The 26,364-nt window shown below is 43.3% G+C and overlaps 1 protein-coding gene across 2 annotated transcripts in view; it reads right to left on the bottom strand.

Annotated features, from left to right (window-relative positions):
* LOC139560431 (contactin-associated protein-like 2) overlaps positions 1-9,537 on the bottom strand; it is a 56,813-nt gene extending 47,276 nt beyond the window's left edge. The window contains exons 1-2 of one of the 2 annotated variants that reach the window (XM_071377198.1): positions 9,301-9,537; positions 7,172-7,389 (exon numbers count right to left, since the gene is read on the bottom strand). In XM_071377198.1, the coding sequence (XP_071233299.1) occupies positions 7,172-7,385 (214 nt within the window). In that variant the 5' untranslated portion in view covers positions 7,386-7,389; positions 9,301-9,537. The remainder of the gene's footprint in view (positions 1-7,171; positions 7,390-9,300) is intronic. The other variant, XM_071377199.1, reaches the window with a different exon arrangement.
* Positions 9,538-26,364: the final 16,827 nt, after the last annotated feature.

Here is a 26,364-nt window from a genome sequence, read left to right as displayed (position 1 = left end):
ACTTCAAAAACAACTGTGTGGACTTCAGGAAAGGTTACACAGTGCCCTCACTACCTTTTATGATGTAGCTACCTCCTACCTGCTAACTTGATCTAGAAGAACTAGCTGTATAACTCCTCTGTATAACAATTCCTGAGGTTTCCCTATACACCCAACCAACTGCTTGGTAGATAACATGCAGAAATTGTGTCAATATTTCCCTGTGCAATCACAGACTATGAAATGACCAGTAAACATTGGACCAACTGTTATTGTGGGGAACTGAATCGCTTACATTAATAATGTTGCTGGACAGCTGAGTACCTACTGAGTTACATAGATTGTTTGTTACTATCCCTTCATTTGCCTCAAATAACATTTAACAGAAAATTGCTTCTATCAACGTGTCTGCCCTGACTGACAAAGAAGGAACGCTTGCTATTTGATGGAAACATGAAAGAACAAACAAACAAGTAATTTGCTCTTTGTATTTTGACAGGTGAAGAGGGAATGTAGCGCCTCACAACAGAAAATAAGGTATCAACGCAACAAACACTTTCTAAGACCCAAGAAATCAGACAATTCTTGGTGTATGAAAACTTTGGTCTCCAAGGGAGTTGAAAAACATTGCCAGAAAATAACCCCCTTCTTTCCAAAACACATTTTGTCAACAACTTTTTGAGAGAAGCACTTGAAAGTGCAAGGAGAACGTTAATCACGATACTGTAGCTGTGGCATTAGGATGTTTTCTTCACACCAGATTTGTCATCTGCTGAGTGTTGATGTGTGCTACTTTGAAGAATATCAAATTTAAAATATATTTTGATTTGTTTAACACTTTTTTGGTTACTACGTGATTACATATGTGTTATTTCATAGTGTTGATGTCTTCACTATTATTCTACAATAAAGAAAATAGTAAAAATAAAGAAAAACCCTGGAATGATTAGGTGTGTCCAAACTTTTTTTTTTTGGTACTGTATATGCTTACTTACTTTATCGTGTTCATAATTTTTAATTTTTAATCTTTATATCTTGTGGGGTTTTGTATTCCATTATTATTGATTACTGTATTGTTGGGGTTTGCGCTTGCAAGAAAGGCATTTCACTGTACTTGTGCATGTGACATTAAAACTTGAAACACACACACACACACACACACACACACACACACACACACACACACACACACACACACACACACACACACACACACACACACACACACACACACACACACACACACACACACACACACACACACACACACACACACACCTTTGCCGAGTCGAGCTTTGCATCATGATCGTTTATTGTAGTGAGATTGTCCCTGATGGTTAAAAACATACATTAAGTGAACCAGATGAATTCCTCAGTGCATAAAGGCATGGCTTAGAAAAGCTGACAACTCATTTCTCACTGCTGTGTATCTACTGTAGCTGTGGGATGAGCCTAGAACTCCTGACGTTATTGATTTGGCAATAGCGCCTGAGTGCAGTCTCCTGTGATAGCCTCATTTCCGTTAAGAGCACGAAGACCTTCGATATCATCAGCTACAGCAAGGCCCACTCATCTCATGTCTAGGACTGGCCCTACACATTTTCCTTAAATGCAGTGACAATCATTCCAGGAGCCTTGAGGCTACCGCAGCACAACATCAACAAACATTGGGGTTACACCAAAACAAATTAATTGAACACAATGACTAGAGGGGAGCTAATGTTGGAAAATGGTAGCTGGTTATTCTGTACATCGGCACCTTTACCTAATTGCTAATTTCTTGTCTAACAGTACATGGGCTGCTGAGTTGTGTTTTAGCAGAGAATACCGGTAGGCAGTTTGTTATAGTTACATGCCATGGAACTAGGCCCATAATACCATATCTATTTACACAGAACGTTAGTGGGTGGAAAAGCGCTACCTCATTGAGCAGTGGTAATGTGGTTACTGGTGACTACCACCACACGCCTACTAGCTGTCATCGAGTTAGGCCTGAGGCCTACAGCCAGACATGTCATTTTTTCATTTCATAAAGTAATTTAGAACTGGAAGCCTCCTAAATAGGCAACACAATGTTGATGGGGATAGGCTAATGAATTTGGTCCACCATGCTCCTTTAATTTGCTGCGCTAAGGTCAGTGACACAATGGCAGAGTCGCTACTACACTGAGAAGTGTGGCATGTTAATCAGTCTGCTTGCTGGCCTCACACCGGAACACACAAGTAATGGGTTAGATTCAATCTGCCACTGTGGAGATTCTGGCTTTCTGGGACTTATTAGCACAGCCTGAGCCTTGGCTGAAGCCGAGCTGTTATTGGAGCATGACCGGACCTTAAACTAATGGAATGGCATGTTTTGTCACCTCCAATGTTAGAGACAGGAGTGAGTGAGTGAGTGAGTGAGTGAGTGAGTGAGTGAGTGAGTGAGTGAGTGAGTGAGTGAGTGAGTGAGTGAAGGAGTGAGGGAGTGAGGGAGAGAGAGAGAGAGAGAGAGATTGAGAGAAAATTTGAAGAAATTTGCTGTCTATAGGCTTCTGTCCTTCTCTTCTCCTGTTATTCTTAGACACTAATAAGTGAATGGCTCTGTGACACCACACGTGCCGACAATACTAAACAGTAGGTCCCTGAAAAGCCAAGGACGTTATGTATGAGTGTCGCAAGGACACTTGCTCACAGGATTAATCTAATAGTAGAAAAATAAAGTGTTAGTCGGAACAGTTTTACTTCACTCTATCAGCAAATGAAGCTCTAAGAATAATTATTCTCATTCCGACCATTACTGTACTTTCATTCTGCTGTGACAATGAATTGCCCACTACTCATTGAGCACCAAGTCTGATCCCTCTGAGTGTAAAATTAAAGAAGCTAAATCATTTACTCCGCTAGGAAGTTTGATAGAGTGATGTTTGAATGTTGAACTGTATTGTAGAACACATTAAAACATCAGAGAACAGGGAGAAAAATTGTGTGATGTGGTAGCAAATCAGAATTTGACTAATTCTTATTCACGGAGAAGCAATTCTGCTTCAAATTACATGTTTTACATGCCAGTCAAATTGACTTTTTTTTATTTTTATTTTTTACATTTCCTTGCCTTTAGATTAGTATTAACAAAAGCAACAAGCTCTTAGAAGCCTTCCCTGTGAGATTTGCGGAGAGAGTAGCCAAGCATAAAATTAAACACGCTCGCTCCACCTCCTCCTGTCCTTCATAGCAAATGGATATTTGAGGCTTTTTGAGTATTTAAATAACTCTCATGAAGCTGCCTCTTACTACCACACTGCTAGACGCACATACAGCACTTGATCATTGCCAATTCAGACACAGGACATCGTTTTTTTTTTTTAAGTGGTAATGCATTTGTTACATCTGTAACTGCTATATAGTTATTTATCCCTGCCTACAGTCTTTGGTGTGGCATCCTTATGATAATTTGAGAGGGAAACTCTTCATCCAAATCACAGGTCATTACATATGATATTCTGCCAGAGAAAGATGTGACACTGATCAATAATATTGGCATCTAAGAACTGGAATAACCAGGGAAATAATGATATTATAATCGCAGACATAAATTGGGTGGGTCTAAACCTAATATGAACTCCTGGTTGAACGTAATGCCAGGGGAGATATGATATCAGTGAACATGAGTCTGAATGAATACGAGGAGAGGTTCATCAAAAAGCTCATTCCAATAGAGGAATATGACATAGGTCACACCAAGTAGTCATATTTTTATGTAGTAAGTATCTTAAATCCCGGGAATGTTTGCTATTGCATCTGAGAGCTGCAGTACAGTCTGAAGTCTCCTCAGGGATATGTCTTGCAAGCTCAATTAAAGATGTTTTGTTTAAAAAGAAAAAAAATTGCCCACCCCATCCCATTCTAGATCTGAACTCTGAAATGAATTCAAACTCTTAACGCCATCTTCTCATACAATTATCTGTATGCATCATTTAACAATAATACATTATACCACCATACTGCTGCTACATCTATGAAAAACATTCAGTTTAAATGTGCAATAAAAAGGGGACAAGGATTAATGAATAAGACAGGTTCTTTAACAGTAAACCAGAGCAGATGATTTAAACAGAGTTCTGTGCCTAAAGATCTGTGTCAGAGACAGGGTTAGTCCCATACGGACCTCCTTAATTTAGAGGCAATGGGGCCAAACTCAAACACACTCAACTATCCCCACATAGCATAAACACCATGTTTCAAACAGGATCCGGTTTAATACAGAACGAAGCTCAAAATACAATATGGGACTACATCATTGTGCATGCTTTATTTAATAATAGATTTCATACAAAGCCATGTTTTTGGATCACTCCATTCACAAGAGCAGCAGGCTTTAAGTTAAGCCCCTGAAGCTTTTGTGGTAAACAAAGCTATTTGATTTCCAATATTTAGCTAACTCAACTTCAGCTAATAACAATGAACAGGAAAAAATGTAACCTCCTAAAATGATGACGTTGTTAGAATGTTATATGATTTTAATCTCTGATTCCAGGGTTGGGAGTAATCTTGAGAGTCGGACTGACTGACACTCCAAATGTTGTGATTACTTTTGTTATGAACGCTGTCAATTATGCCTCTCAAACCCATCCCCATTCAAGTGGTAATGACTGAGCTAGGCTTTGAATGGCTCCCTCCTCAGCTCCCTCTCTTTGTTCGACCCAATCAGACTGAACACAGCATCTGCCCGCGGCGCTCACAAATGAATACTGATTTTGAATGAGAACATGTTCTGTCAAAAGCTAGTGATCCACGGGGGAGGTCTGCTGCCTGAAAGCGAGTGAACGAGTGCTTCCTTTATAATCTGCTCTTTCTGGGACTCAGAAACCCCAATGATTCCCCTCACAATCACACGCAGAGAGTTATGACCGGCAATCAGCCATGGCAAGACATTGGGACTGGGAGTGTGTTTCCTACTATTTTCACCTCACATCCCAATTCAACTGCAAACAACATAGGATAAATGCGGAATCACTTCAGATAAGCACGTATAGGGGCCAAGCTGTCACCATATGTGCAACACCAGTGACTGTGGCAAAAAAACAGCCCAACATTTTATCAGAGATATGGTGTGGTTGGTTGTGATTTTGATATTCTGGGGTCTGATTTTGGGCAGGTCTTTGTTCTGGAGGTGTCCATCAGGAGTGGACAAAAGGAGGAGCCTGTAGAATAGGGGGAGGGTAACGGTAAGGGCGTCACATGGTTTGACAAATCAGGATGGCAGGTGTCCAGAATCTTAATGAGCTTTCTCATTTGCCTAACAAAAAAACACCAACCCAGAGGTTCCTTCTCAAACAGGGGGATATGCAGCAAGATTACTATCTGGAGACGCAATCATTATTTCCCTACTTACATGACCCTGGCAGCAGCTCCAGTTCAATATTATTGGAAACATTTTGTTGTTTAGAGTCACCAGAGCAGAATTGAAAATCCGTACAGCATTTGTAAGGGGTAGTCTCTCTTTCACACATAGTAATAGGCCTCTTTCTATTGTGCCAAATGTTTATATTACAGTGCATTATGCTCCAAATGTGCATGATGAGTCTGTTTTTAAAGTTAGTTTGGTGAACTACAGAGAGACCTGATTTGTTTTTGGTCTATTCCCTATGGCTTCTCCATGCAGGTCTCTGAGCTACTTTAGTGAGGATTGACTGGGTTCATTTTTCAAATGTATTTCCTTTTAGTGGGTCAAATTGCATTACTCAGAGTTTGATTTATCTAAATCCTTTAGCCAGGGAAAGTCAATTGACTCTCATGAATTAAGTGATTCATTCTAAGCTTCAATTTCACACGTGAGCTTTAAAACGTTTATACTATATATTGCCTGTTATATTTAAACAACAAGGCCCGAGGGGGTGTGGTACATGGCCTATATACTGTACCACAGCTAAGGGCTGTTCTTACGCACGACACAAAGCGGAGTGCCTGGATACAACTCTTAGCCTTGGTATATTGGCCATATACCACAAACCCTTGAGGTGCCTTATTGGTATTATAAACTGGTTACCAACATAATTAGAGCAGTAAAAATAAATATTTTGTCTTACTCGGGGTATACAGTCTGATATACCACGGCTGTCAGCCAATCAGCATTCTCTAACCACCCAGTTTATAATGATCAATAACTTTTACACTTTTTTTACACTGTATAAAATCATTGAGGCACAAATGTGGCACAAAGCCCCTTGACCACAATGAGTCTGTCTTTATGTCCCAGAGGTAACTATAGATCACAAAGGTCAACACAGAGACATCAACAGAAGTCAAGACTGATGGGTCCCTGGCTTCGGTTGTCATTGACACATGGCATTATCAAAAGCACTAATCTGGTTTTAATTTATAATCCTTTATTTAACCAGGTAAGTCACATACATAACTTGATAATCGGTCAGGGAACCCGCTACAATAGAAATCCAATAATATTTCCATAGTAGTTCACCATTTGGCTTTCATTGTTAAGCTAGTCTAACACACAGTATAAATATGTAGATAAGGTAACCAAGAGGTTTACAGCTTAATCTGATCTGAGACATTCAGAAAGCTGAAATAAAACCCCATTAAACCTGAATCTAAATCTCTGCCTCTCCACTCATACAAGTAGTGAAAGGTCAGTGCAGGCTGGAGGAAAACAATTCAATAATGTGTTCAGTAGATATGTTAAATACAAACCTCTGACACAAAAGCACAAACTCTCCTTCTGCCTCTCTCCCCCTGTATCTCTCACTCTTTGAACCTCAAGGAATAGTTTCCCCACAGTGTTAGTATGAGTATGTTAGTATGTCACTCATCCTCAGTGAGCACAGCCTGCAGTCAAGTCTGTCTGTGAAGGCCAGTCAAAATGGTCATTGGTCAGGCTGTGCTCACTGAGTCTTGGCGTAGTCCATGTTTTTCTCAATTTTCCATAAGCCACATACAATTATCAGATAGTTTGCCACTATGTATTGTCTCTTAAAAATAGCTGAATAGACAAATATAATGACAAATAGTCCTGATTCTGTGTGAATTATCTCCTTTCTTAGTTTTATTTCAGTTTGATGTTTATTTACTTCTGTCCTGGGACTCATCTCAAGGCATTTCAGGGTATCGCAATGTCTCTCTTGCACACATACATGTACACGTGAATGACACGTATACACACAATATACAGTAGCAGTCAAAAGTTTGGACACACCTGGAATGCTTTTCCAACAGTCTTGAAGGAGTTCCCACATATGCTGAGCACTTGTTGGCTGCTTTTCCTTCACTCTGCGGTCCAACTCATCCCAAAAAATCTCAACTGGGTTGAGGTCGGGTGATTGTGGTGGCCAGGTCATCTGATGCAGCACTCCATCACTCTCCTTCTTGGTCAAATAGCCCATATACAACCTGGAGGTGTGTTGGGTCATTGTCCTGTTGAAAAACAAATGATAGTCCCACTAAGCGCAAACCAGATGGGATGGTGTATCGCTGCAGAATTATGTGGTAGCCATGCTGGTTAAGTGTGTCTTGAATTCTAAATAAATCACTGACAGTGTCACCAGCAAAGCACCCCCACACCATCACACCTCCTCCTCCATTCTTCACTGTGGGAACCACACATGCAGAGATCATCCGTTCACCTACTCTGCGTCTCACAAAGACACAGCCGTTGGAACCAAAAATCTCAAATTTGGTCTCATCAGACCAAAGGACAGATTTCCACCAGTCTAATGTACATTGCTCGTGTTTCTTGGCCCAAGGAAGTCTCTTCTTCTTATTGGTGTCCTTTAGTAGTGTTTTTTTTAAATTGTTGCAGCAATTCAACCATGAAGGCCTGATTCACAAAGTCTCCTGTGAACAGTTGATGTTGAGATGTGTCTGTTACTTGAACTCTGTGAAACATTTATTTGGGCTGCAATCTGAGGTGCAGTTAACTTTAATGAACTTATCCTCTGCAGTAGAGGTAACTCTGGGTCTTCCTTTCCTGTGGCAGTCCTCATGAGAGCCAGTTTCACCACAGAACTTGATGGTTTTTGAGACTGCACTTGAAGAAACGTTGAAAGTTCTTGACATTTTCCACATTGACTGACCTTCATGTCTTAAAGTAATGATGGACTGTCGTTCCTTTTTGCTTATTTGAGCTGTTCTTGCCATAATATGGACTTGGTCTTTTACCAAATAGGGCTATCTTCTGTATACCGCCTCTACATTGTCACAACACAACTGATGGTCTCAAACACATTAAGGAAAGCAATTCCACAAATGAACTTTTAACAAGGCACACCTGTTCATTTAAATGCTTTCCAGGTGACTACCTCATGAAGCTGGTTGAGAGAATGCCAAGAGTGTGCAAAGCTGTCATCAAGGCAAAGGGTGGCTACTTTGAAGAATCTCAAATCTAAAATATATTAAGATTTGTTTAACACTTTTTTGGTTACTACATGATTCCATATGTGTTATTTCGTAGTTGTGATGTCTTCACTATTATTCTACAATGTAGAAAACAGTAAAAATAAAGAAAAACCCTGGAATGAGTAGGTGTCCACACTTTTGAGTGGTACTGTATATATATATATATTAAATAATGACTTTGCTTGCAGGTCAACAGGTCTTAATGTTTAACAGGGACATCTAAAGTGCCTGTCACATGAGACCAGTACTCTCTTCCAGCCATCACTACATCTGTTTCAGTCCTGTGTTTAACAGGGTAGCATAAAGAGCAAAGCATGAACACCTACTTCCTAAAAACATGTATGATGATAATATCAATCATAGCCTATTGATGTTTTTGTGCATTCAAGCTAATTCATGTACACTCATCAATTATATAAGAACACAGTAGGCGTCCTAATCTAGCCTGTTATAATTACATTTTTAATTAAACTTTTCGGACTCGAATTTGTCTTAATTTTAAAAAAGAAACAATCCTGCAGTGCGCTGTAATAAGAACCGCACTTTACAGAAACAACGTGGCAGAAACATCTATCAATGATAAATCATTTTGACACCAAACGTAGCCTATAGCCTACTGTAGCCTGCCATTTAGCATCATCTAGGATCTCTAGGCTATGAGCGAAACATAGGCAGGTCATAGGTAGCTTATAAACAGCATAGCCCCCCCCCCCCCCTTAATAAATACAATAACATACGATTCTATATTACTGAAAACACCGGTAATTATTATACTGCCATGTCTTCTAAGCAGGTCTGATGCCGAAGTGGTGAACACTTTGACGCATAACACTTAGTCTGCAATGCCCTGGTCCTGAACAAGAAGAGCACAAAGCAACGTAGCTAAGCGCATACCATATAGGCTACAGTGTGTGTTAATAGCCTACTTACGGGATGCTGAAGATGCTGCGCTGAGGCTGCTGAAGCGACTGAAGATCCAGAGCAGTAACGTTAGCTCCTTTCCCGGAAGCATCTTTAATTAAAGCTTGAAACAAAGCAAATTTTGGCAAGTTGTGTTTTCCGTTGCCTATGGATGTTTCATAACCCGCCTCTACAGGCGGAAGCAAGCTGAAGACAGCTATCCAGATAATGGTTTATTAGCTATATAGAAAGTGGCTGCTACCAAGCGGCTAGCTCACATGCCGGTGCGCAATATTCGCTACCTCTCGTGTCACCGAACAAAACTGTTTTTTGAACCCACTGCCCCATTACATCTAACGGCATTGTCGGATACAATCTTTATAATTATGATAGGACATACAGAAGAATCGCTGCCAAGTGCTGAATTGGAAATTGCCTTGCCGTTCCCCTATATTTCTGTGATGATGGTATGGTCCACCAAACATTTATTTATATATAAAAAATAAATATATATATTGTAGCAATAATAACAATAACAAACATCAATACAGCGACACTCCTGTGAATACAATGAAAACAATGTAATAATAGAACACCAGGCGAGCCCCACCCCAAACAAAAGATTAATTCAGGATATCAATAATATGTGACAAGGCAGAGAGACATTAACAGACATTCAGAGACATGACTTCTAATATTTTTTCCAACTTTTTAAGTTTCACAAGTTTGAGAGATTTATACAATTGTAACAGTTCAATGAAAAAAATACAAATAAGACATTTTTCCACCCCATTTACATTTGTGAATATAATATTTGGCCAGGAGAATAATAATGTTAATAAAATAGTTATGATTGGAATTACATGGATAAGCATAATGCCATTTAACATCATCAAAGATAAACATACAGTTTGGGGTCACTTATAAATGTCTCAACATCAACAGTGAAGAGGCAACTCCAGGATGCTGAACTTCTAGGCAGAGTTCCTCTGTCCAGTGTCTGTGTTCTTTTGTCCATCTTAATATTTTATTTTTAATGGCCAGTCGGAGATAGGGCTTTTTCTTTGCAACTCTGCCAAGAAGGCCAGCATCCCGGAGTCGCCTCTTCACTGTTTGTCACGAACGTCGTAGAGAGGAGACCAAGGCGCAGCGTGATTATAATACATACTTATTTTAATAAAGAAATATACTGAACAAACTAAATACAAAACAACAAAACGAACGTGACCGCTATAAACACTGAGTGCAGACATGCAACATCACATAGACAATAACCCACAAACCAAACTGGAAAATGGCAACCTAAATAGGATCCCCAATCAGAGACAACAATAAACAGCTGCCTCTGATTGGGAACCAATCTAGGCCACCATAGACCTACATATGCCTGAACTATACACACACACCTAGACATACAAAAACCCTAGACAATACAAAACAATCATATCCACCCTCGTCACACCCTGACCTGACCAAACTAATACAGAAAACATAGAATACTAAGGTCAGGGCGTGACAGTATCCCCAAAGGTGTGGACTCCCGACCGCAAACCTGAACTTATAGGGGAGGGTCCGGGTGGGCATCTACCCTCGGTGGCGGCTCTGGATCTGGACGCCTCCCTCCTTCTTTACACTGAGTCCTCAATTGTAGCACTGACCCGTGGATCATCGCCGGAGGCTCTGGAGTGCGGATCCTCGCCGTAGGCCCCGGGCTGGGGACCCTCACTGCGTGGATCATCGCCGGATGTTCTGGGCTGGGGACCGTCGCTGGAGGCCCCGGGCTGGGGATCGTCGCTGGCGGCTCCGGACAGGAGGGCGACTCTGGCGGCTCCGGACAGGAGGGCGACTCTGGCGGCTCCGGACAGGAGGGCGACTCTGGCGGCTCCGGACAGGAGGGCGACTCTGGCGGCTCCGGACAGGAGGGCGTCGCTGGTGGCTCCGGACTGACGGGCGACGCTGGAGGCTCCGTACTGGAGGGCGTCGCTGGAGGCTCCGGACTGGAGAACGTTTCTGGAGGCTCCGGACTGGAGGGCGTCGCTGGAGGCTCCGTACTGGCAGCCTTTGTTGGAGGCTTCGTGCCATGACTCCTCACTGGAGGCTTTGTGCCATGGATCATGACTGGAGACTTCGTGCCATGGATCATCACTGGAGGCTTCGTGCCATGGATCATTACTGGAGGCTTCGTGCCATGGATCATCACTGGAGGCTTCGTGCCATGGATCATCACTGGAGGCTTCGTGCCATGGATCATCACTGGAGGCTTCTTGCCATGGATCATCACTGGAGGCTTCTTGCCATGGATCATCACTGGAGGCTTCGTGCCATGGATCATCACTGGAGGTCCCGGGCTGGGGACACGCACCTTAGCGCGAGTGCGAGGAGCAGGAACAGGAACAGGGCGTACTGGACTCTGGAGGCGCACTGGAGGCCTGGTGCGTGGTGCCGGAACTGGTGGTACCGGGCTGAGGACACGCACCTCAAGGCGAGTGTGGGGAGGAGGAACAGGATACACTGGACCGTGGACACGCATTGGAGATCCAGAACATAGAGCTGGCTCAATATGTCCTGGCTGGATGCCCATTCTAGCCCGGCAAACGCGAGGAGCTGGAATAGAGCGCACCGGGCTAAGAATGCGAACTGGAGACACCATGCGCATCTCTGCATAACACGGTGCCTGACCAGTTACATGCTCCCCACGGTAAGCACGAGGAGTTGGCTCAGGTCTCCTACCTGACTCAGCCAATCTCCTCGTGTGCCCCCCCCCATTTTTTTTTTTTTATTGGGCTGCCTCTCGGGCTTCCTTGCAAGCCGCGTTTCCTCATCTCGTCGCCGTTCCTCTATTCTCCGGCACTTCTCCTCGTAGTATCGCCTTTCTGCTTTCGCTGCCTCTATCTCTTCTTCAGAAAGGCGATACTCCCCCGGCTGTGTCCAGAGTCCTGCTCCATCTAATATCTCCTCCCAGGTCCATTTCCCCATTAAGCGCTGTTCCTTTTTTTCACGCTGCTCGGTCCTTGTTTGGTGGGTTATTCTGTCACGAACGTCGTAGAGAGGAGACCAAGGCGCAGCGTGATTATAATACATACTTCTTTTAATAAAGAAATATACTGAACAAACTAAATACAAAACAACAAAACGAACGTGACCGCTATAAACACTGAGTGCAGACATGCAACATCACATAGACAATAACCCACAAACCAAACCGAAAAATGGCAACCTAAATAGGATCCCCAATCAGAGACAACAATAAACAGCTGCCTCTGATTGGGAACCAATCTAGGCCACCATAGACCTACATATGCCTAGACTACACACACACACACCTAGACTTACAAAAACCCTAGACAATACAAAACAATCATATCCACCCTCGTCACACCCTGACCTGAACAAAATAATACAGAAAACATAGAATACTAAGGTCAAGGCGTGACACTGTTAATGTTGTGACTGGTGTTTTGCGGGTACTCTTTAATGAAGCTGCCAGTTGAGGACTTGTGAGGCGTCTGTTTCTCAAACTAGACACTCTAATGTACTTGTCCTCTTGCTCAGTTGTGCACCGGGGCCTCCATCTCCTCTTTTTATTCTGGTTAGAGCCAGTTTGCACTGTTCTGTAAAGGGAGTAGTACACAGTGTTGTACGAGATCTTCAGTTTCTTGGCAATTTCTCGCATGGAATTGCCTTAATTTCTCAGAACAAGAATAGACTGAGAAGTTTCAGAAGAAGTCTTTGTTTCTGGACATTTTAAGGCTGTAATCGAACCCACAAATGCTGATGCTCCAGATACTCACTCCTGGAACACAGGAGTGATGGTTGCTGATAATGGGCCTCTGTACGCCTATGTAGACATTCCATAAAAAAAATAGTCATTTACAACATTAACAATGTCTACACTGTATTTCTGATCAATTTGATGTTATTTTAATGTACAAAAAATGTGCTTTTCTTTCAAAAACAAGGACATTTCTAAGTGTCCCCAAACTTTTGAACGGTAGTGTAGGTAATTCTGGAGATTTTATACACAATCATTCATAAATTTCAATCCATTTAACTAGAATGGCAGCATGAAAAATAAATGCTCTATAGATTCGGAATCAGAGGAACAAAAAACACAAGGCATTTTGTAACAATGTAATCTTTTGTGCAAGAAATCATTAACAGGGTAGATGGAAGAATATATTTTAAAATTCGTTTATTTAACTTTTGGGATAACTGGACAAGTAAGGTAAAAGGTAGTCATTTTTGACCATAGCATGGGTTGGTCACTTCCATAGCAATATATTGAATTATAATCACCAAAAATTACTTCACTAACTGCCAATCGTATCCATCTATTGTTGCATTTTTTATCCAAAAGATTCAAGTCATTAAATTTGTAAACTTGGAAAAGAGAGAACAACCTCATAATATAACAAAGTGTTCTTAATAAGTCCAAGTAAAGGAAGCGGAATTGCTTTGCAAACCTTCGTATATTCTCTCTCAGTAATATGAACCTGAAATTTACCAATGAACTCATCAAACGGCAAAAACTCCCCAGTGTTGCCTACCAAATCACATACAACATGAATACCCTTGTCAAACCAAAGGCCTTTGAAAATGGATTTCCCATTAATTTTAATAACCCTATTATTACAAATCAATGTTTGTGGGTGGAAAAATTGTGCTTGAATATCATTTTCCAGAAAAATAATATTTGCTGGTGAAACTTTCACAAAATTTCACAGGTTATTTTGAAGGGTCAAAATCACATTTCATTTGGAATTCAAGTCCACCAAGTTGATTAAACAGACTGTTAGGGATATGATACCACATTGAGGTAGGATTAGACAGACATAATTTCAACCATTTCATTTTAAAAGCACCCACTAACGACTCAAAAATAAATAGCCTGTAAACCTCCACGATCATAGTCTTTCACTAATTGTGATTTCCGAATATAATTCATTTTATTCTTCCAAACAAATCTAAATATAACAGAATTGACTTTTTAAAAATGTTATTAGAAGAAAGAAAAAGGGATTGACTTTGGTAAATGATTCTAGATAAACCATCTGTCTTGGACAAAAGAATATAACCCAAAATTGAGATATCACATTGCAGCCACTGACTTAATGTCAATGGTGGGTGTAGCTGGTGCATGGAAGTCAGGCGCAGGAGAGCAGAGATGAGTGAACACGAAGCACTTTACTGAGGCAAATAGTAAGACCAGAACGCAACAGCGCCACCAAAACCAAATACCCAAAACAAGTAAGGCAGCACAAAGTACCACAAACAAAGTACAAAATACAGGCTGCCACAAAACACAGGTATACATAAAACCTGGCGCTAACCAGCCGGAAACGTTCCAACCTCGACAAATAAACAATACCCCACACAGACATGGAGGGAACAGAGGGCTAAATACACATAGTAATTATGAGGAGACGTAAACCAGGTGTGCAGGAAAACAAGACAAAATAAATGGAAAATGAAAGGTGGAGTGCCGATGGCTAGAAGACCGGTGACGTCGACCGCCGCACGCCACCCGAACAAGGCGAGGGACCGACTTCGGCGGAAGTCGTGACACTTAATGAAACTCTCATGGAATTAATCCTATTTTCAATGTTTAAAGATTCTCCATCTGAATTTTTTTTTGTGATAAGAATTCCTAAATATTTAACTTCCTTTTTAACAGGTATGGAGGCAATGTTGACGGAGTCTGTCACGTTCGTCGTCGTCCTCGTATGAGGAGGAGAAGTTTGAAGGATCGCAGGACCAATATGCAGCGTGGTGTTCATCATGAATTTAATAAACACAGAGAACACTTAACGAAACTATACAAAATAACAAACAACGAACGTGAAGCTAACGAATCATAGTGCTGACACAAAAACACTACACATAGACAATCACCCACAACCCACAATGACAAAACAGGCTACCTAAATATGGTTCCCAATCAGAGACAACGACTAACACCTGCCTCTGATTGAGAACCATATCAGGCCAAACACAGAAACAGACAAACTAGACATACAACATAGAATGCCCACTCAGATCACACCCTGACCAAACAAAACATATAAACATACAAAGCAAACTATGGTCAGGGCGTGACAGAGTCACAGCAATGAATTGGCATGCGATCAAATTTGTTAAGGTTGAGAGTCAACCCAGAGGCTATAGAACATTTCTTGATTCTGTCAATAGCCAAGGGAATAGCCGCTCTATCCTTTAGGAAAAGGGCAGTATCATCTGCAAATTGACTGATATTTTTATCTTTACCAAAAATATGGATCCCTTTTAATTTCTCAGATTTGTTAGTAAATCTGTGGCTAAAATAAATAAAAGAGGGGAGATTGGACAACCCTGTCTAATTCCTCTAGCAATAGAGAAACTAGGGGATGTGCCATTACTCATAGCCACCGAACTGCTAATATCATTATACATCATCCTTATCACTTTACAGACATTCTCCCCAAACCCAAAAGTAGAGAGTTCTAAATAAAAAGTTGTGCTCTAGTGTCAAAAGCCTTAAGAAATTCTAAAAACAATATAAAGCCATCATCTTCTATGAACTCAATATAATCAAAAATATCTAAAACCAATTGTATATGGTTATGGATACACCTTCCTTTAATGAAGGCTGATTGAGTTTCACTGATTATATCATCAAGACCTTTTTTCAGCCTATGCACAGCCCTGCCCAGAATGATTATGTTGAGTTGTTGGCGCTCAATATACACTGCTCAAAAAAATAAAGGGAACACTTAAACAACACAATGTAACTCCAAGTCAATCACCTGTGGACGTCGGGCCCTCATACCACCCTCATGGAGTCTGTTTCTGACCGTTTGAGCAGACACATGCACATTTGTGGCCTGCTGGAGATCATTTTGCAGGGCTCTGGCAGTGCACCTCCTTGCACAAAGGCTGAGTTAGCAGTCCTGCTGCTGGGTTGTTGCCCTCCTACGGCCTCCTCCACGTCTCCTGATGTACTGGCCTGTCTCCTGGTAGCGCCTCCATGCTCTGGACACTACGCTGACAGACACAGCAAACCTTTTTGCCACAGCTCGCATTGATGTGCCATCCTGGATGAACTGCACTACCTGAGCCACTTGTGTGGGTTGTAGACTCCGTCTCATGCTACCACTAGAGTGAGAGCACCGCCAGCATTCAAAAGTGACCAAAACATCACCCAGGAAGCATAGGAACTGAGAAGTGGTCTGTGGTCACCACCTGCAGAATCACTCCTTTTTTGGGGGTGTCTTGCTAATTGCCTATAATTTCCACCTTTTGTCTATTCCATTTGCACAACAGCATGTGAAATTTATTGTCAATCAGTGTTGCTTCCTAAGTGGACAGTTTGATTTCCCAGAAGTGTGATTGACTTGGAGTTACATTGTGTTGTTTAAGTGTTCCCTTTATTTTTTTGAGCAGTGTATATATATTTTTATATCTGTGTTATTTCACTGAATAATTCTGAACATAGCCTACTGCAACTATATAACTAAACATGTATAGGTTAATAACATCTACTGCACTGATAACATTGCAGTCTGTGGGAAGGCCGTCATGCACCCCAAAAAATCTGAAGGGGCATAAAGTATGTGAACATGGCTGGGGGGTGGAGAATTTGCATTTTTCAAACACCTGAAACAGCCTTTTCCTGCTATCTAAAGCCATATCATTATGCTTCATTCTATGTTAAAAGTATGTCTATTTTCTAAAGTCTACAAACCTTGCCAGCAGGCATGCCAGCTAAAATAGTTAGACAAGCTAGCTACTCTAACTTGATAGCCTAAGGTTCTCAAAGGAGAATAGCAAGAATCGTGTAAACTAACAGGCAGACCACAAACAGGCAAATAACAGCGCAGTATAACAGTGGTGTGCAGAACGGCATCTCGGAATGCACAACTCGTTGGTCCTTGTCACGGATGGGCTATTGCAGCAGAGGGTGGTGCGGTCTGCACAACGCGTCACCGGGGGCAAACTACCTGCCCTCCAGGACACCTACAGCCCCGATGTCACAGGAAGGCCAAAAAGATCATCGAGGACAACCACCCGAGCCACTGCATGTTCACCCCGCTACCATCCAGAAGGTGAGGTCAGTACAGGTGCATCAAAGCTGGGACGAGAGACTGAAAAACAAGGTTCTATCTCAAGGCCATGAGACTGTTAATTTAAACAGTCATCACAAACACAGAGAGGCTGCTGCCTACTTACAGACTTGAAATCATTAACCACTTTAATAAATGGATCACTAGTCACTTTAATAATGCCACTTTAATAATTTTTTTTTTCACCTTTATTTAACCAGGTAGGCTAGTTGAGAACAAGTTCTTATTTGCAACTGCGACCTGGCCAAGATAAAGCATAGCAGTGTGAACAGACAACACAGAGTTACACATGGAGTAAACAATAAACAAGTCAATAACATGGTAGAAAAAAAAAGAAGAGAATCTATATACAATGTGTGCAAAAGGCATGAGGTAGGCAATAAATCGAATAATTACAATTTAGCAGATTAACACTGGAGTGATAAATCATCAGATGATCATGTGCAAGAAGAGATACTGGTGTGCAAAAGAGCAGAAAAGTAAATAAATAAAAGCAGTATGGGGGGTGAGGTAGGTAAATTGGGTGGGTAGTTTACAGATGGACTATGTACAGCTGCAGCGATCGGTTAGCTGCTCGGATAGCAGATTTTTAAAGTTGTTGAGGGAGATAAAAGTCTCCAACTTCAGAGATTTTTGCAATTCGTTCCAGTCGCAGGCAGCAGAGAACTGGAAGGAAAGGCGTCCAAATGAGGTTTTGGCTTTAGGGATGATCAGTGAGATACACCTGCTGGAGCGCGTGTTGCAGGTGGGTGTAGCCATCGTGACCAGTGAACTGAGATAAGGCGGCACTTTACCTAGCATAGCCTTGTAGATGACCTGGAGCCAGTGGGTCTGACGACGAACATGTAGCGAGGGCCAGCCGACTAGGGCATACAGGTCGCAGTGGTGGGTCGTATAAGGTGCTTTAGTAACAAAACGAATGGCACTGTGATAAACTGCATCCAGTTTGCTGAGTAGAGTATTGGAAGCTATTTTGTAGATGACATCGCCGAAGTCGAGGATCGGTAGGATAGTCAGTTTTACTAGGGTAAGTTTGGCGGCGTGAGTGAAGGAGGCTTTGTTGCGGAATAGAAAGCCGATTCTTGCTTTGATTTTGGATTGGAGATGTTTGATATGAGTCTGGAAGGAGAGTTTGCAGTCTAGCCAGACACCTAGGTACTTATAGATGTCCACATATTCTAGGTCGGAACCGTCCAGGGTGGTGATGCTAGTCGGGCGTGCGGGTGCAGGCAGCGAACGGTTGAAAAGCATGCATTTGGTTTTACTAGCGTTTAAGAGCAGTTGGAGGCCACGGAAGGAGTGTTGTATGGCATTGAAGCTTGTTTGGAGGTTAGATAGTACAGTGTCCAAGGAAGGGCCGGAAGTATATAGAATGGTGTCGTCTGCGTAGAGGTGGATCAGGGAATCGCCCGCAGCAAGAGCAACATCATTGATGTATACAGAGAAAAGAGTCGGCCCGAGAATTGAACCCTGTGGTACCCCCATAGAGACTGCCAGAGGACCGGACAACATGCCCTCCGATTTGACACACTGAACTCTGTCTGCAAAGTAGTTGGTGAACCAGGCAAGGCAGTCATTAGAAAAACCGAGGCTACTGAGTCTGCCGATAAGAATATGGTGATTGACAGAGTCGAAAGCCTTGGCCAGGTCGATGAAGACGGCTGCACAGTAATGTCTTTTATCGATGGCGGTTATGATATCGTTTAGTACCTTGAGCGTGGCTGAGGTGCACCCATGACCGGCTCGGAAACCGGATTGCACAGCGGAGAAGGTACGGTGGGATTCGAGATGGTCAGTGATCTGTTTGTTGACTTGGCTTTCGAAGACCTTAGATAGGCAGGGCAGGATGGATATAGGTCTGTAACAGTTTGGGTCCAGGGTGTCTCCCCCTTTGAAGAGGGGGATGACCGCGGCAGCTTTCCAATCCTTGGGGATCTCAGATGATACGAAGGAGAGGTTGAACAGGCTGGTGATAGGGGGTGCGACAATGGCGGCGGACAGTTTCAGAAATAGGGGGTCCAGATTGTCAAGCCCAGCTGATTTGTATGGGTCCAGGTTTTCCAGCTCTTTCAGAACATCTGCTATCTGGATTTGGGTAAAGGAGAAGCTGGGGAGGCTTGGGCGAGTAGCAGCGGAGGGGGCGGGGCTGTTGGCCAAGGTTGGAGTCGCCAGGAGGAAGGCATGGCCAGCCATTGAGAAATGCTTGTTGAAGTCTTCGATTATCACGGATTTATCGGTGGTGACCGTGTTACCTAGCCTCAGTGCAGTGGGCAGCTGGGAGGAGGTGCTCTTGTTCTCCATGGACTTTACAGTATCCCAGAACTTTTTGGAGTTAGAGCTACAGGATGCAAATTTCTGCTTGAAAAAGCTGGCCTTTGCTTTCCTGACTGACTGCGTGTATTGGTTCCTGACTTCCCTGAACAGTTGCATATCGCGGGGGCTCTTCGATGCTATTGCAGTTCGCCACAGGATGTTTTTGTGCTGGTCGAGGGCAGTCAGGTCTGGAGTGAACCAGGGGCTATATCTGTTCTTGGTTCTGCATTTTTTGAACGGAGCATGCTTGTCTAATATGGTGAGGAAGTAACATTTAAAGAATGACCAGGCATCCTCAACTGACGGGATGAGGTCAATATCCTTCCAGGGAACCCGGGCCAGGTCGATTAGAAAGGCCTGCTCGCAGAAGTGTTTTAGGGAGCGTTTGACAGTGATGAGGGGTGGTCGTTTGACCGCGGACCCGTGGCGGATACAGGCAATGAGGCAGTGATCACTGAGATCTTGATTGAAGACAGCAGAGGTGTATTTGGAGGGCAGGTTGGTCAGGATAATGTCTATTAGGGTGCCCATGTTTACGGATTTAGGGTTGTACCTGGTGGGTTCCTTGATGATTTGTGTGAGATTGAGGGCATCAAGCTTGGATTGTAGGACTGCCGGGGTGTTAAGCATATCCCAGTTTAGGTCACCTAACAGAACAAACTCTGAAGCTAGATGGGGAGCGATCAATTCACAGATGGTGTCCAGGGCACAGCTGGGAGCTGAGGGGGGTCGGTAGCAGGCGGCAACAGTGAGAGACTTATTTCTGGAGAGATTAATTTTTAAAATTAGAAGTTCGAACTGTTTGGGCATAGACCTGGAAAGTATGACAGAACTTTGCAGGCTATCTCTGCAGTAGATTGCAACTCCTCCCCCTTTGGCAGTTCTATCTTGACGGAAAGTGTTATAGTTGGGTATGGAAATCTCAGAATTTTTGGTGGCCTTCCTAAGCCAGGATTCGGACACGGCAAGGACATCAGGGTTGGCAGAGTGTGCTAAAGCGGTGAGTAAGGCAAACTTAGGGAGGAGGCTTCTGATGTTGACATGCATGAGGCCAAGGCTTTTTCGATCACAGAAGTCAACAAATGAGGGTGACTGGGGACATGCAGGGCCTGGGTTTACCTCCACATCACCCGAGGAACAGAGGAGTAGTAGGATGAGGGTGCGGCTAAAGGCTATCAAAACTGGTCGCCTAGAGCGTTGGGGACAAAGAATAAAAGGAGCAGATTTATGGGCGTGGTAGAATAGATTCTGGGCATAATGTGCAGACAGGGGTATGGTGGGGCACGGGTACAGCGGAGGCAAGCCCAGGCACTGGGTGATGATAAGAGAGGTTGTATCTCTGGACATGCTGGTCTCAATGGGTGAGGTCACCGCATGTGTGGGGGGTGGGACGAAGGGGGTATCAGAGGTACGGAGAGTGGAACTACGGGGTCCATTGCAAACCAAAACAATGATAGCTAGCCTGAACAACAGTATGCAAGGCATATTGATATTTGAGGGAGACATACAATAAGGCATAAAGTGATTGCAGGTCTTGATTGGGAGAGCTAGCTAAAACAAAAGGTGAGATAACAGCAGCTAGTCAGTTAACACAGCAGCAGCAGGTAAAAATGGCGACGGCTAGGCAGAGAGGGTCGGATTAACTACACACAGATCCTGAGTTAAAGCACAGAGCCGACAGATAAAACACAAATAAACGGAATGGAGTACCGTGAATTAATGGACAGTCAAGCAAGCATCAGCTATGTAGCCAAGTGATCATAGTGTCCAGGGGGCAGCCGTAGATGGAGCAGTGAGGCCTCCACTAAGCTAGCCCGCGGCGTAAGATTGTTCGATAGACCTGTTCAGATAGCAGCCGATATGCTCAAGACAGCTAACGATTAGCGGGCCGCAGTTAGCATATGTGCGTTCAGGTTACGTCGCGATGGAGGGGCCAGTTGAATAACTCCCTCGGGCAGATAACGTCGGTATCCCAGTCGTGAAGGCCCGGTGGGGCTCCGCATCGGCAGTAAAACGGGTCCGGATAGGTAATTGTAGCCCAGGAGTGGCTGATGGAACTCTTCAGCTGGCTAGCTCCGGGATAATTGGTGTTTGCTCCGGAATTGATGTTAGCCAATAGTCACTCGGATAGCAGCTAGTTAGCTGCAAGATCCAGGTGTAAATGTCCAGAGATTGCGGTAAAAATCCGGGGATATGGAGAGAAAATAGGTCTGGTATGCTCTGGTCTGAGTCGCGTTGTACAAAACTGGCAATAGTTTTCAGAGCTAAAGGATAGCTGATAAGCGCTAGCTGTGGTTAGCTGAACTACTCACGTTAGCTTGTGAGCTGGCTAACTTCTGGCTAGATGAATAACTCCCTCGGGCAGATAACGTCGGTATCCCAGTCGTGAAGGCCCGGCGGGGCTCCGCATCGGCAGTAAAACGGGTCCGGATAGGTGATTGTAGCCCAGGAGTGGCTGATGGAACTCTTCAGCTGGCTAGCTCCGGGATAATTGGTGTTTGCTCCGGAATTGATGTTAGCCAATAGTCACTCGGATAGCAGCTAGTTAGCTGCAAGATCCAGGTGTAAATGTCCAGAGCTTGCGGTAAAAATCCGGGGATATGGAGAGAAAATAGGTCTGGTATGCTCTGGTCTGAGTCGCGTTGTACAAAACTGGCAATAGTTTTCAGAGCTAAAGGATAGCTGATAAGCGCTAGCTGTGGTTAGCTGAACTACTCACGTTAGCTTGTGAGCTGGCTAACTACTGGCTAGCTTCTGTTGTAGATTTCGGATACGAGGTGAATAATACCTTTGAGGAGAAAAAAAGCAGATCCGCACCACATTTGGTGAGGTAGGTTGCAGGAGAGTGTTTTGAAGTTGAGTTTTTAAGAAGAAAAAATATATATATAAAAAGAAATGTGAAGAAAAATATATAAAAAATATATACACGGGACAGGACGAGGACAAAGGACATCTGACTGCTACGCCATCTTGGTACAAGGTATGTTTACATACCTTGCAATACTCATCTCATATATATATATACCGTATTTTATACCATCTATTGCATCTTGCCTATGCCGCTCTGTCATTGCTCATCCATATATTTATATGTATATATTCTTATTCCGATTCTTTACTTAGATGTGTGTGTGTATTAGGTAATTGTTGTGGAATTGTTAGATTACATGTTAGATATAGCTGCACTGTCGGAACTAGAAGCACAAGCATTTCGCAACACTCACAATAACATCTGCTAACCATGTGTATGTGACCAATAAAATGTGAAAAACAAAAGCAGACAACCGTACCGGGTTCCACTCCTATCAGTTAAAAACAAGAAGGGGCTCCAGTGGGCACGCGATAACCAACACTGGACAATTGAGGAGTGGAAAAACATTGCCTGGTCCAACGAATCCTGGTTCCTGTTGCGTCATGCTGATGGCAGAGTTAGGATTAGGAGCAAACAGCATTAATACATGGCCCCATCCTGCCTGGTGTCAACGGTACAGGCTGGTGGCGGTGGTGTAATGGTGTGGGGAATGCTTTCCTGGCATACGTTAGGTCCCTTGATGCCAAGTGAGCAACATTTCCATGCCAAGAAGAATTCAGGCTGTTCTGGAGGCAAAGGGACTAGATGGGCATACCTAATAAACTGGCCACAGTGTATATACATATATTTTAAAGAAGACATATCTAAGGGGGCACAGGGACATGACGCCTCTGGTCTGAGGGCTACAGCAGTCTGCCTACAAAAAGGGGGAATGTTGAAAAGTGTTAGGAATAACAGTCTCGCCTCATTCAACATAAAATATTCATACAGAGCCACAGACTAATCACTAACTTGAAGGAGAATTCTAATTTGAATGTTTAATTTGTTATTGCCTCAGGAGGTTTTCATCCATTATCCATATGAATAATATGTGTAATTTAGTCAAACAGTGGATGGACACACTTGAAAGAAAATATTGAGTAGGGCTACTGTAGTTATGACTTGAAGGTTGCTGGATCAAATCCCAAAGCTGACAAAGTAAAAATCTGTCGTTCTTCCCCTGAGCAAGGCAGTTAACCCACTGTTCACCAGGTGCCGAAGACGTGGTTGTCGATTAAGACAGCCCCCCCCCCCCCCGCACCTCTCTGATTCAGAGGGGTTATTGTTAAATGTGGAAGACACATTTCAGTTGAATATATTCAGTTGGACAACTGACTAGGTATGCCCCTTTCCCTTCATTTTTACCTCATCAGATCATTAATTAAACTTGACTAGGCCTAATTATCTAGGCCTACTTACACTGCTCAAAAAAATAAAGGGAACACTAAAATAACACATCCTAGATCTGAATGAATGAAATATTCTTATTAAATACTTTTTTCTTTACATAGTTTAATGTGCTGACAACAAAATCACACAAAAATTATCAATGGAAATCAAATGTATCAACCCATGGAGGGCTGGATTTGGAAAACCACACTACAGGCTGATCCAACTTTGATGTAATGTCCTTAAAACAAGTCAAAATGAGGCTCAGTAGTGTGTGGCCTCCACGTGCCTGTATGAACTCCCTACAATGCCTGGGCATGCTCCTGATGAGGTGGCGGATGGTCTCCTGAGGGATCTCCTCCCAGACCTGGACTAAAGCATCCGCCAACTCCTGGACAGTCTGTGGTGCAACGTGGCGTTGGTGGATGGAGCGAGACATGATGTTCCAGATGTGCTCAATTGGATTCAGGTCTGGGGAACGGGCGGGCCAGTCCATAGCATCAATGCCTTCCTCTTGCAGGAACTGCTGACACACTCCAGCCACATGAGGTCTAGCATTGTCTTGCATTAGGAGGAACCCAGGGCCAACCGCACCAGCATATGGTCTCACAAGGGGTCTGAGGATCTCATCTCGGTACCTAATGGCAGTCAGGCTACCTCTGGCGAGCACATGGAGGGCTGTGCGGCCCCCCAAAGAAATGCCACCCCACACCATGACTGACCCACCGCCAAACCGGTCATGCTGGAGGATGTTGCAGGCAGCAGAACGTTCTCCACGGCGTCTCCAGACTCTGTCACATGTGCTCAGTGTGAACCTGCTTTCATCTGTGAAGAGCACAGGGCGCCAGTGGCGAATTTGCCAATCTTGGTGTTCTCTAGCAAATGCCAAACGTCCTGCACGGTGTTGGGCTGTAAGCACAACCCCCACCTGTGGACGTCGGGCCCTCATACCACCCTCATGGAGTCTGTTTCTGACCGTTTGAGCAGACACATGCACATTTGTGGCCTGCTGGAGGTCCTTTTGCAGGGCTCTGGCAGTGCTCCTCCTGCTCCTCCTTGCACAAAGGCGGAGGTAGCGGTCCTGCCGCTGGGTTGTTGCCCTCCTACGGCCTCCTCCACGTCTCCTGATGTACTGGCCTGTCTCCTGGTAGCGCCTCCATGCTCTGGACACTACGCTGACAGACACAGCAAACCTTTTTGCCACAGCTCGCATTGATGTGCCATCCTGGATGAGCTGCACTACCTGAGCCTCTTGTGTGGGTTGTAGACTCCGTCTCATGCTACCACTAGAGTGAAAGCACCGCCAGCATTCAAACGTGACCAAAACATCAGCCAGGAAGCATAGGAACTGAGAAGTGGTCTTTGGTCACCACCTGCAGAACCACTCCTTTATTGGGGGTGTCTTGCTAATTGCCTATAATTTCCACCTGTTGTCTATTCCATTTGCACAACAGCATGTGAAATTTATTGTCAATCAGTGTTGCTTCCTAAGTGGACGGTTTGATTTCACAGAAGTGTGATTGACTTGGAGTTACATTGTGTTGTTTAAGTGTTCCCTTTATTTTTTTGAGCAGTGTATATTACGCAAACAAGCCCTTTTGTGTTCAAAAGGTAAGACCTACACCCGGCACTTTTATTTTCTTATCTGTCTCACTGGAGAAGACTTACACCATATGTGAAGTACACCTACTGTGAATGTTGTGAATGCTCATATTTGTGAATTGTGTGATCAACTCTTCCCTGTGCCTCTCAGCTTGTATGACCTATTCTCAATAGAATAGGTCAATGGTATTTTATGGGGATATTATATCTTATTGATTGGTCTTTTCCACACCATTGCTCTGAAACAAACACCACAGTAGGCAATGTTGCAGCAACCTCAGCATCAATGATTCATACAGTACTTGGATATGATTTTTATTACATGAAGCTTATGATTTTACTCACCTCTTCAAAATGTCATCCATACAGATATCCCCCTTCTGGCCCTAAAATCCATAAGCCTGAATAGAACATTCACTCACTCTGGGCTTTGAACCTTCCACAGTGTTTCAAATTCAGTTCCTTCAGCTCTACTGTTTTCCTTGTGTGTGTTGCAATATTTACAGCAGTAAAAGGTTAGTAAGAGGGGAGGAAAATCCAAGTCATATAATATGGAACACACAGGCGCACATAATTAGAATTCCCTAGAGATCCTCTCTGATTCTCAAGATTTTGCAGTGTACAAAGAGGTCATGTTAGCTGCTAGCCTTATAAGGGAACAGGGACTACACAAGAGAACATAGTAAATAGAAAAAGTTTGTGTAGCAGCAGCTCTGCAAGCTTATCTTATCTGACTATGATGTGAAGTTGTGCAAAACAAACTGAGCCGGAATAACTCTTACATTTATGTTAGAATTAAATGAAAAACAGAAGATAATGAACTTGATTTAATCAATCCAT

The sequence above is a fragment of the Salvelinus alpinus genome, chromosome 30, assembly GCF_045679555.1.
Source record: "Salvelinus alpinus chromosome 30, SLU_Salpinus.1, whole genome shotgun sequence".
NCBI classification, from domain to species: Eukaryota; Metazoa; Chordata; class Actinopteri; order Salmoniformes; family Salmonidae; genus Salvelinus; species Salvelinus alpinus.
This window is presented reverse-complemented; position numbering and strand designations above follow the sequence as displayed.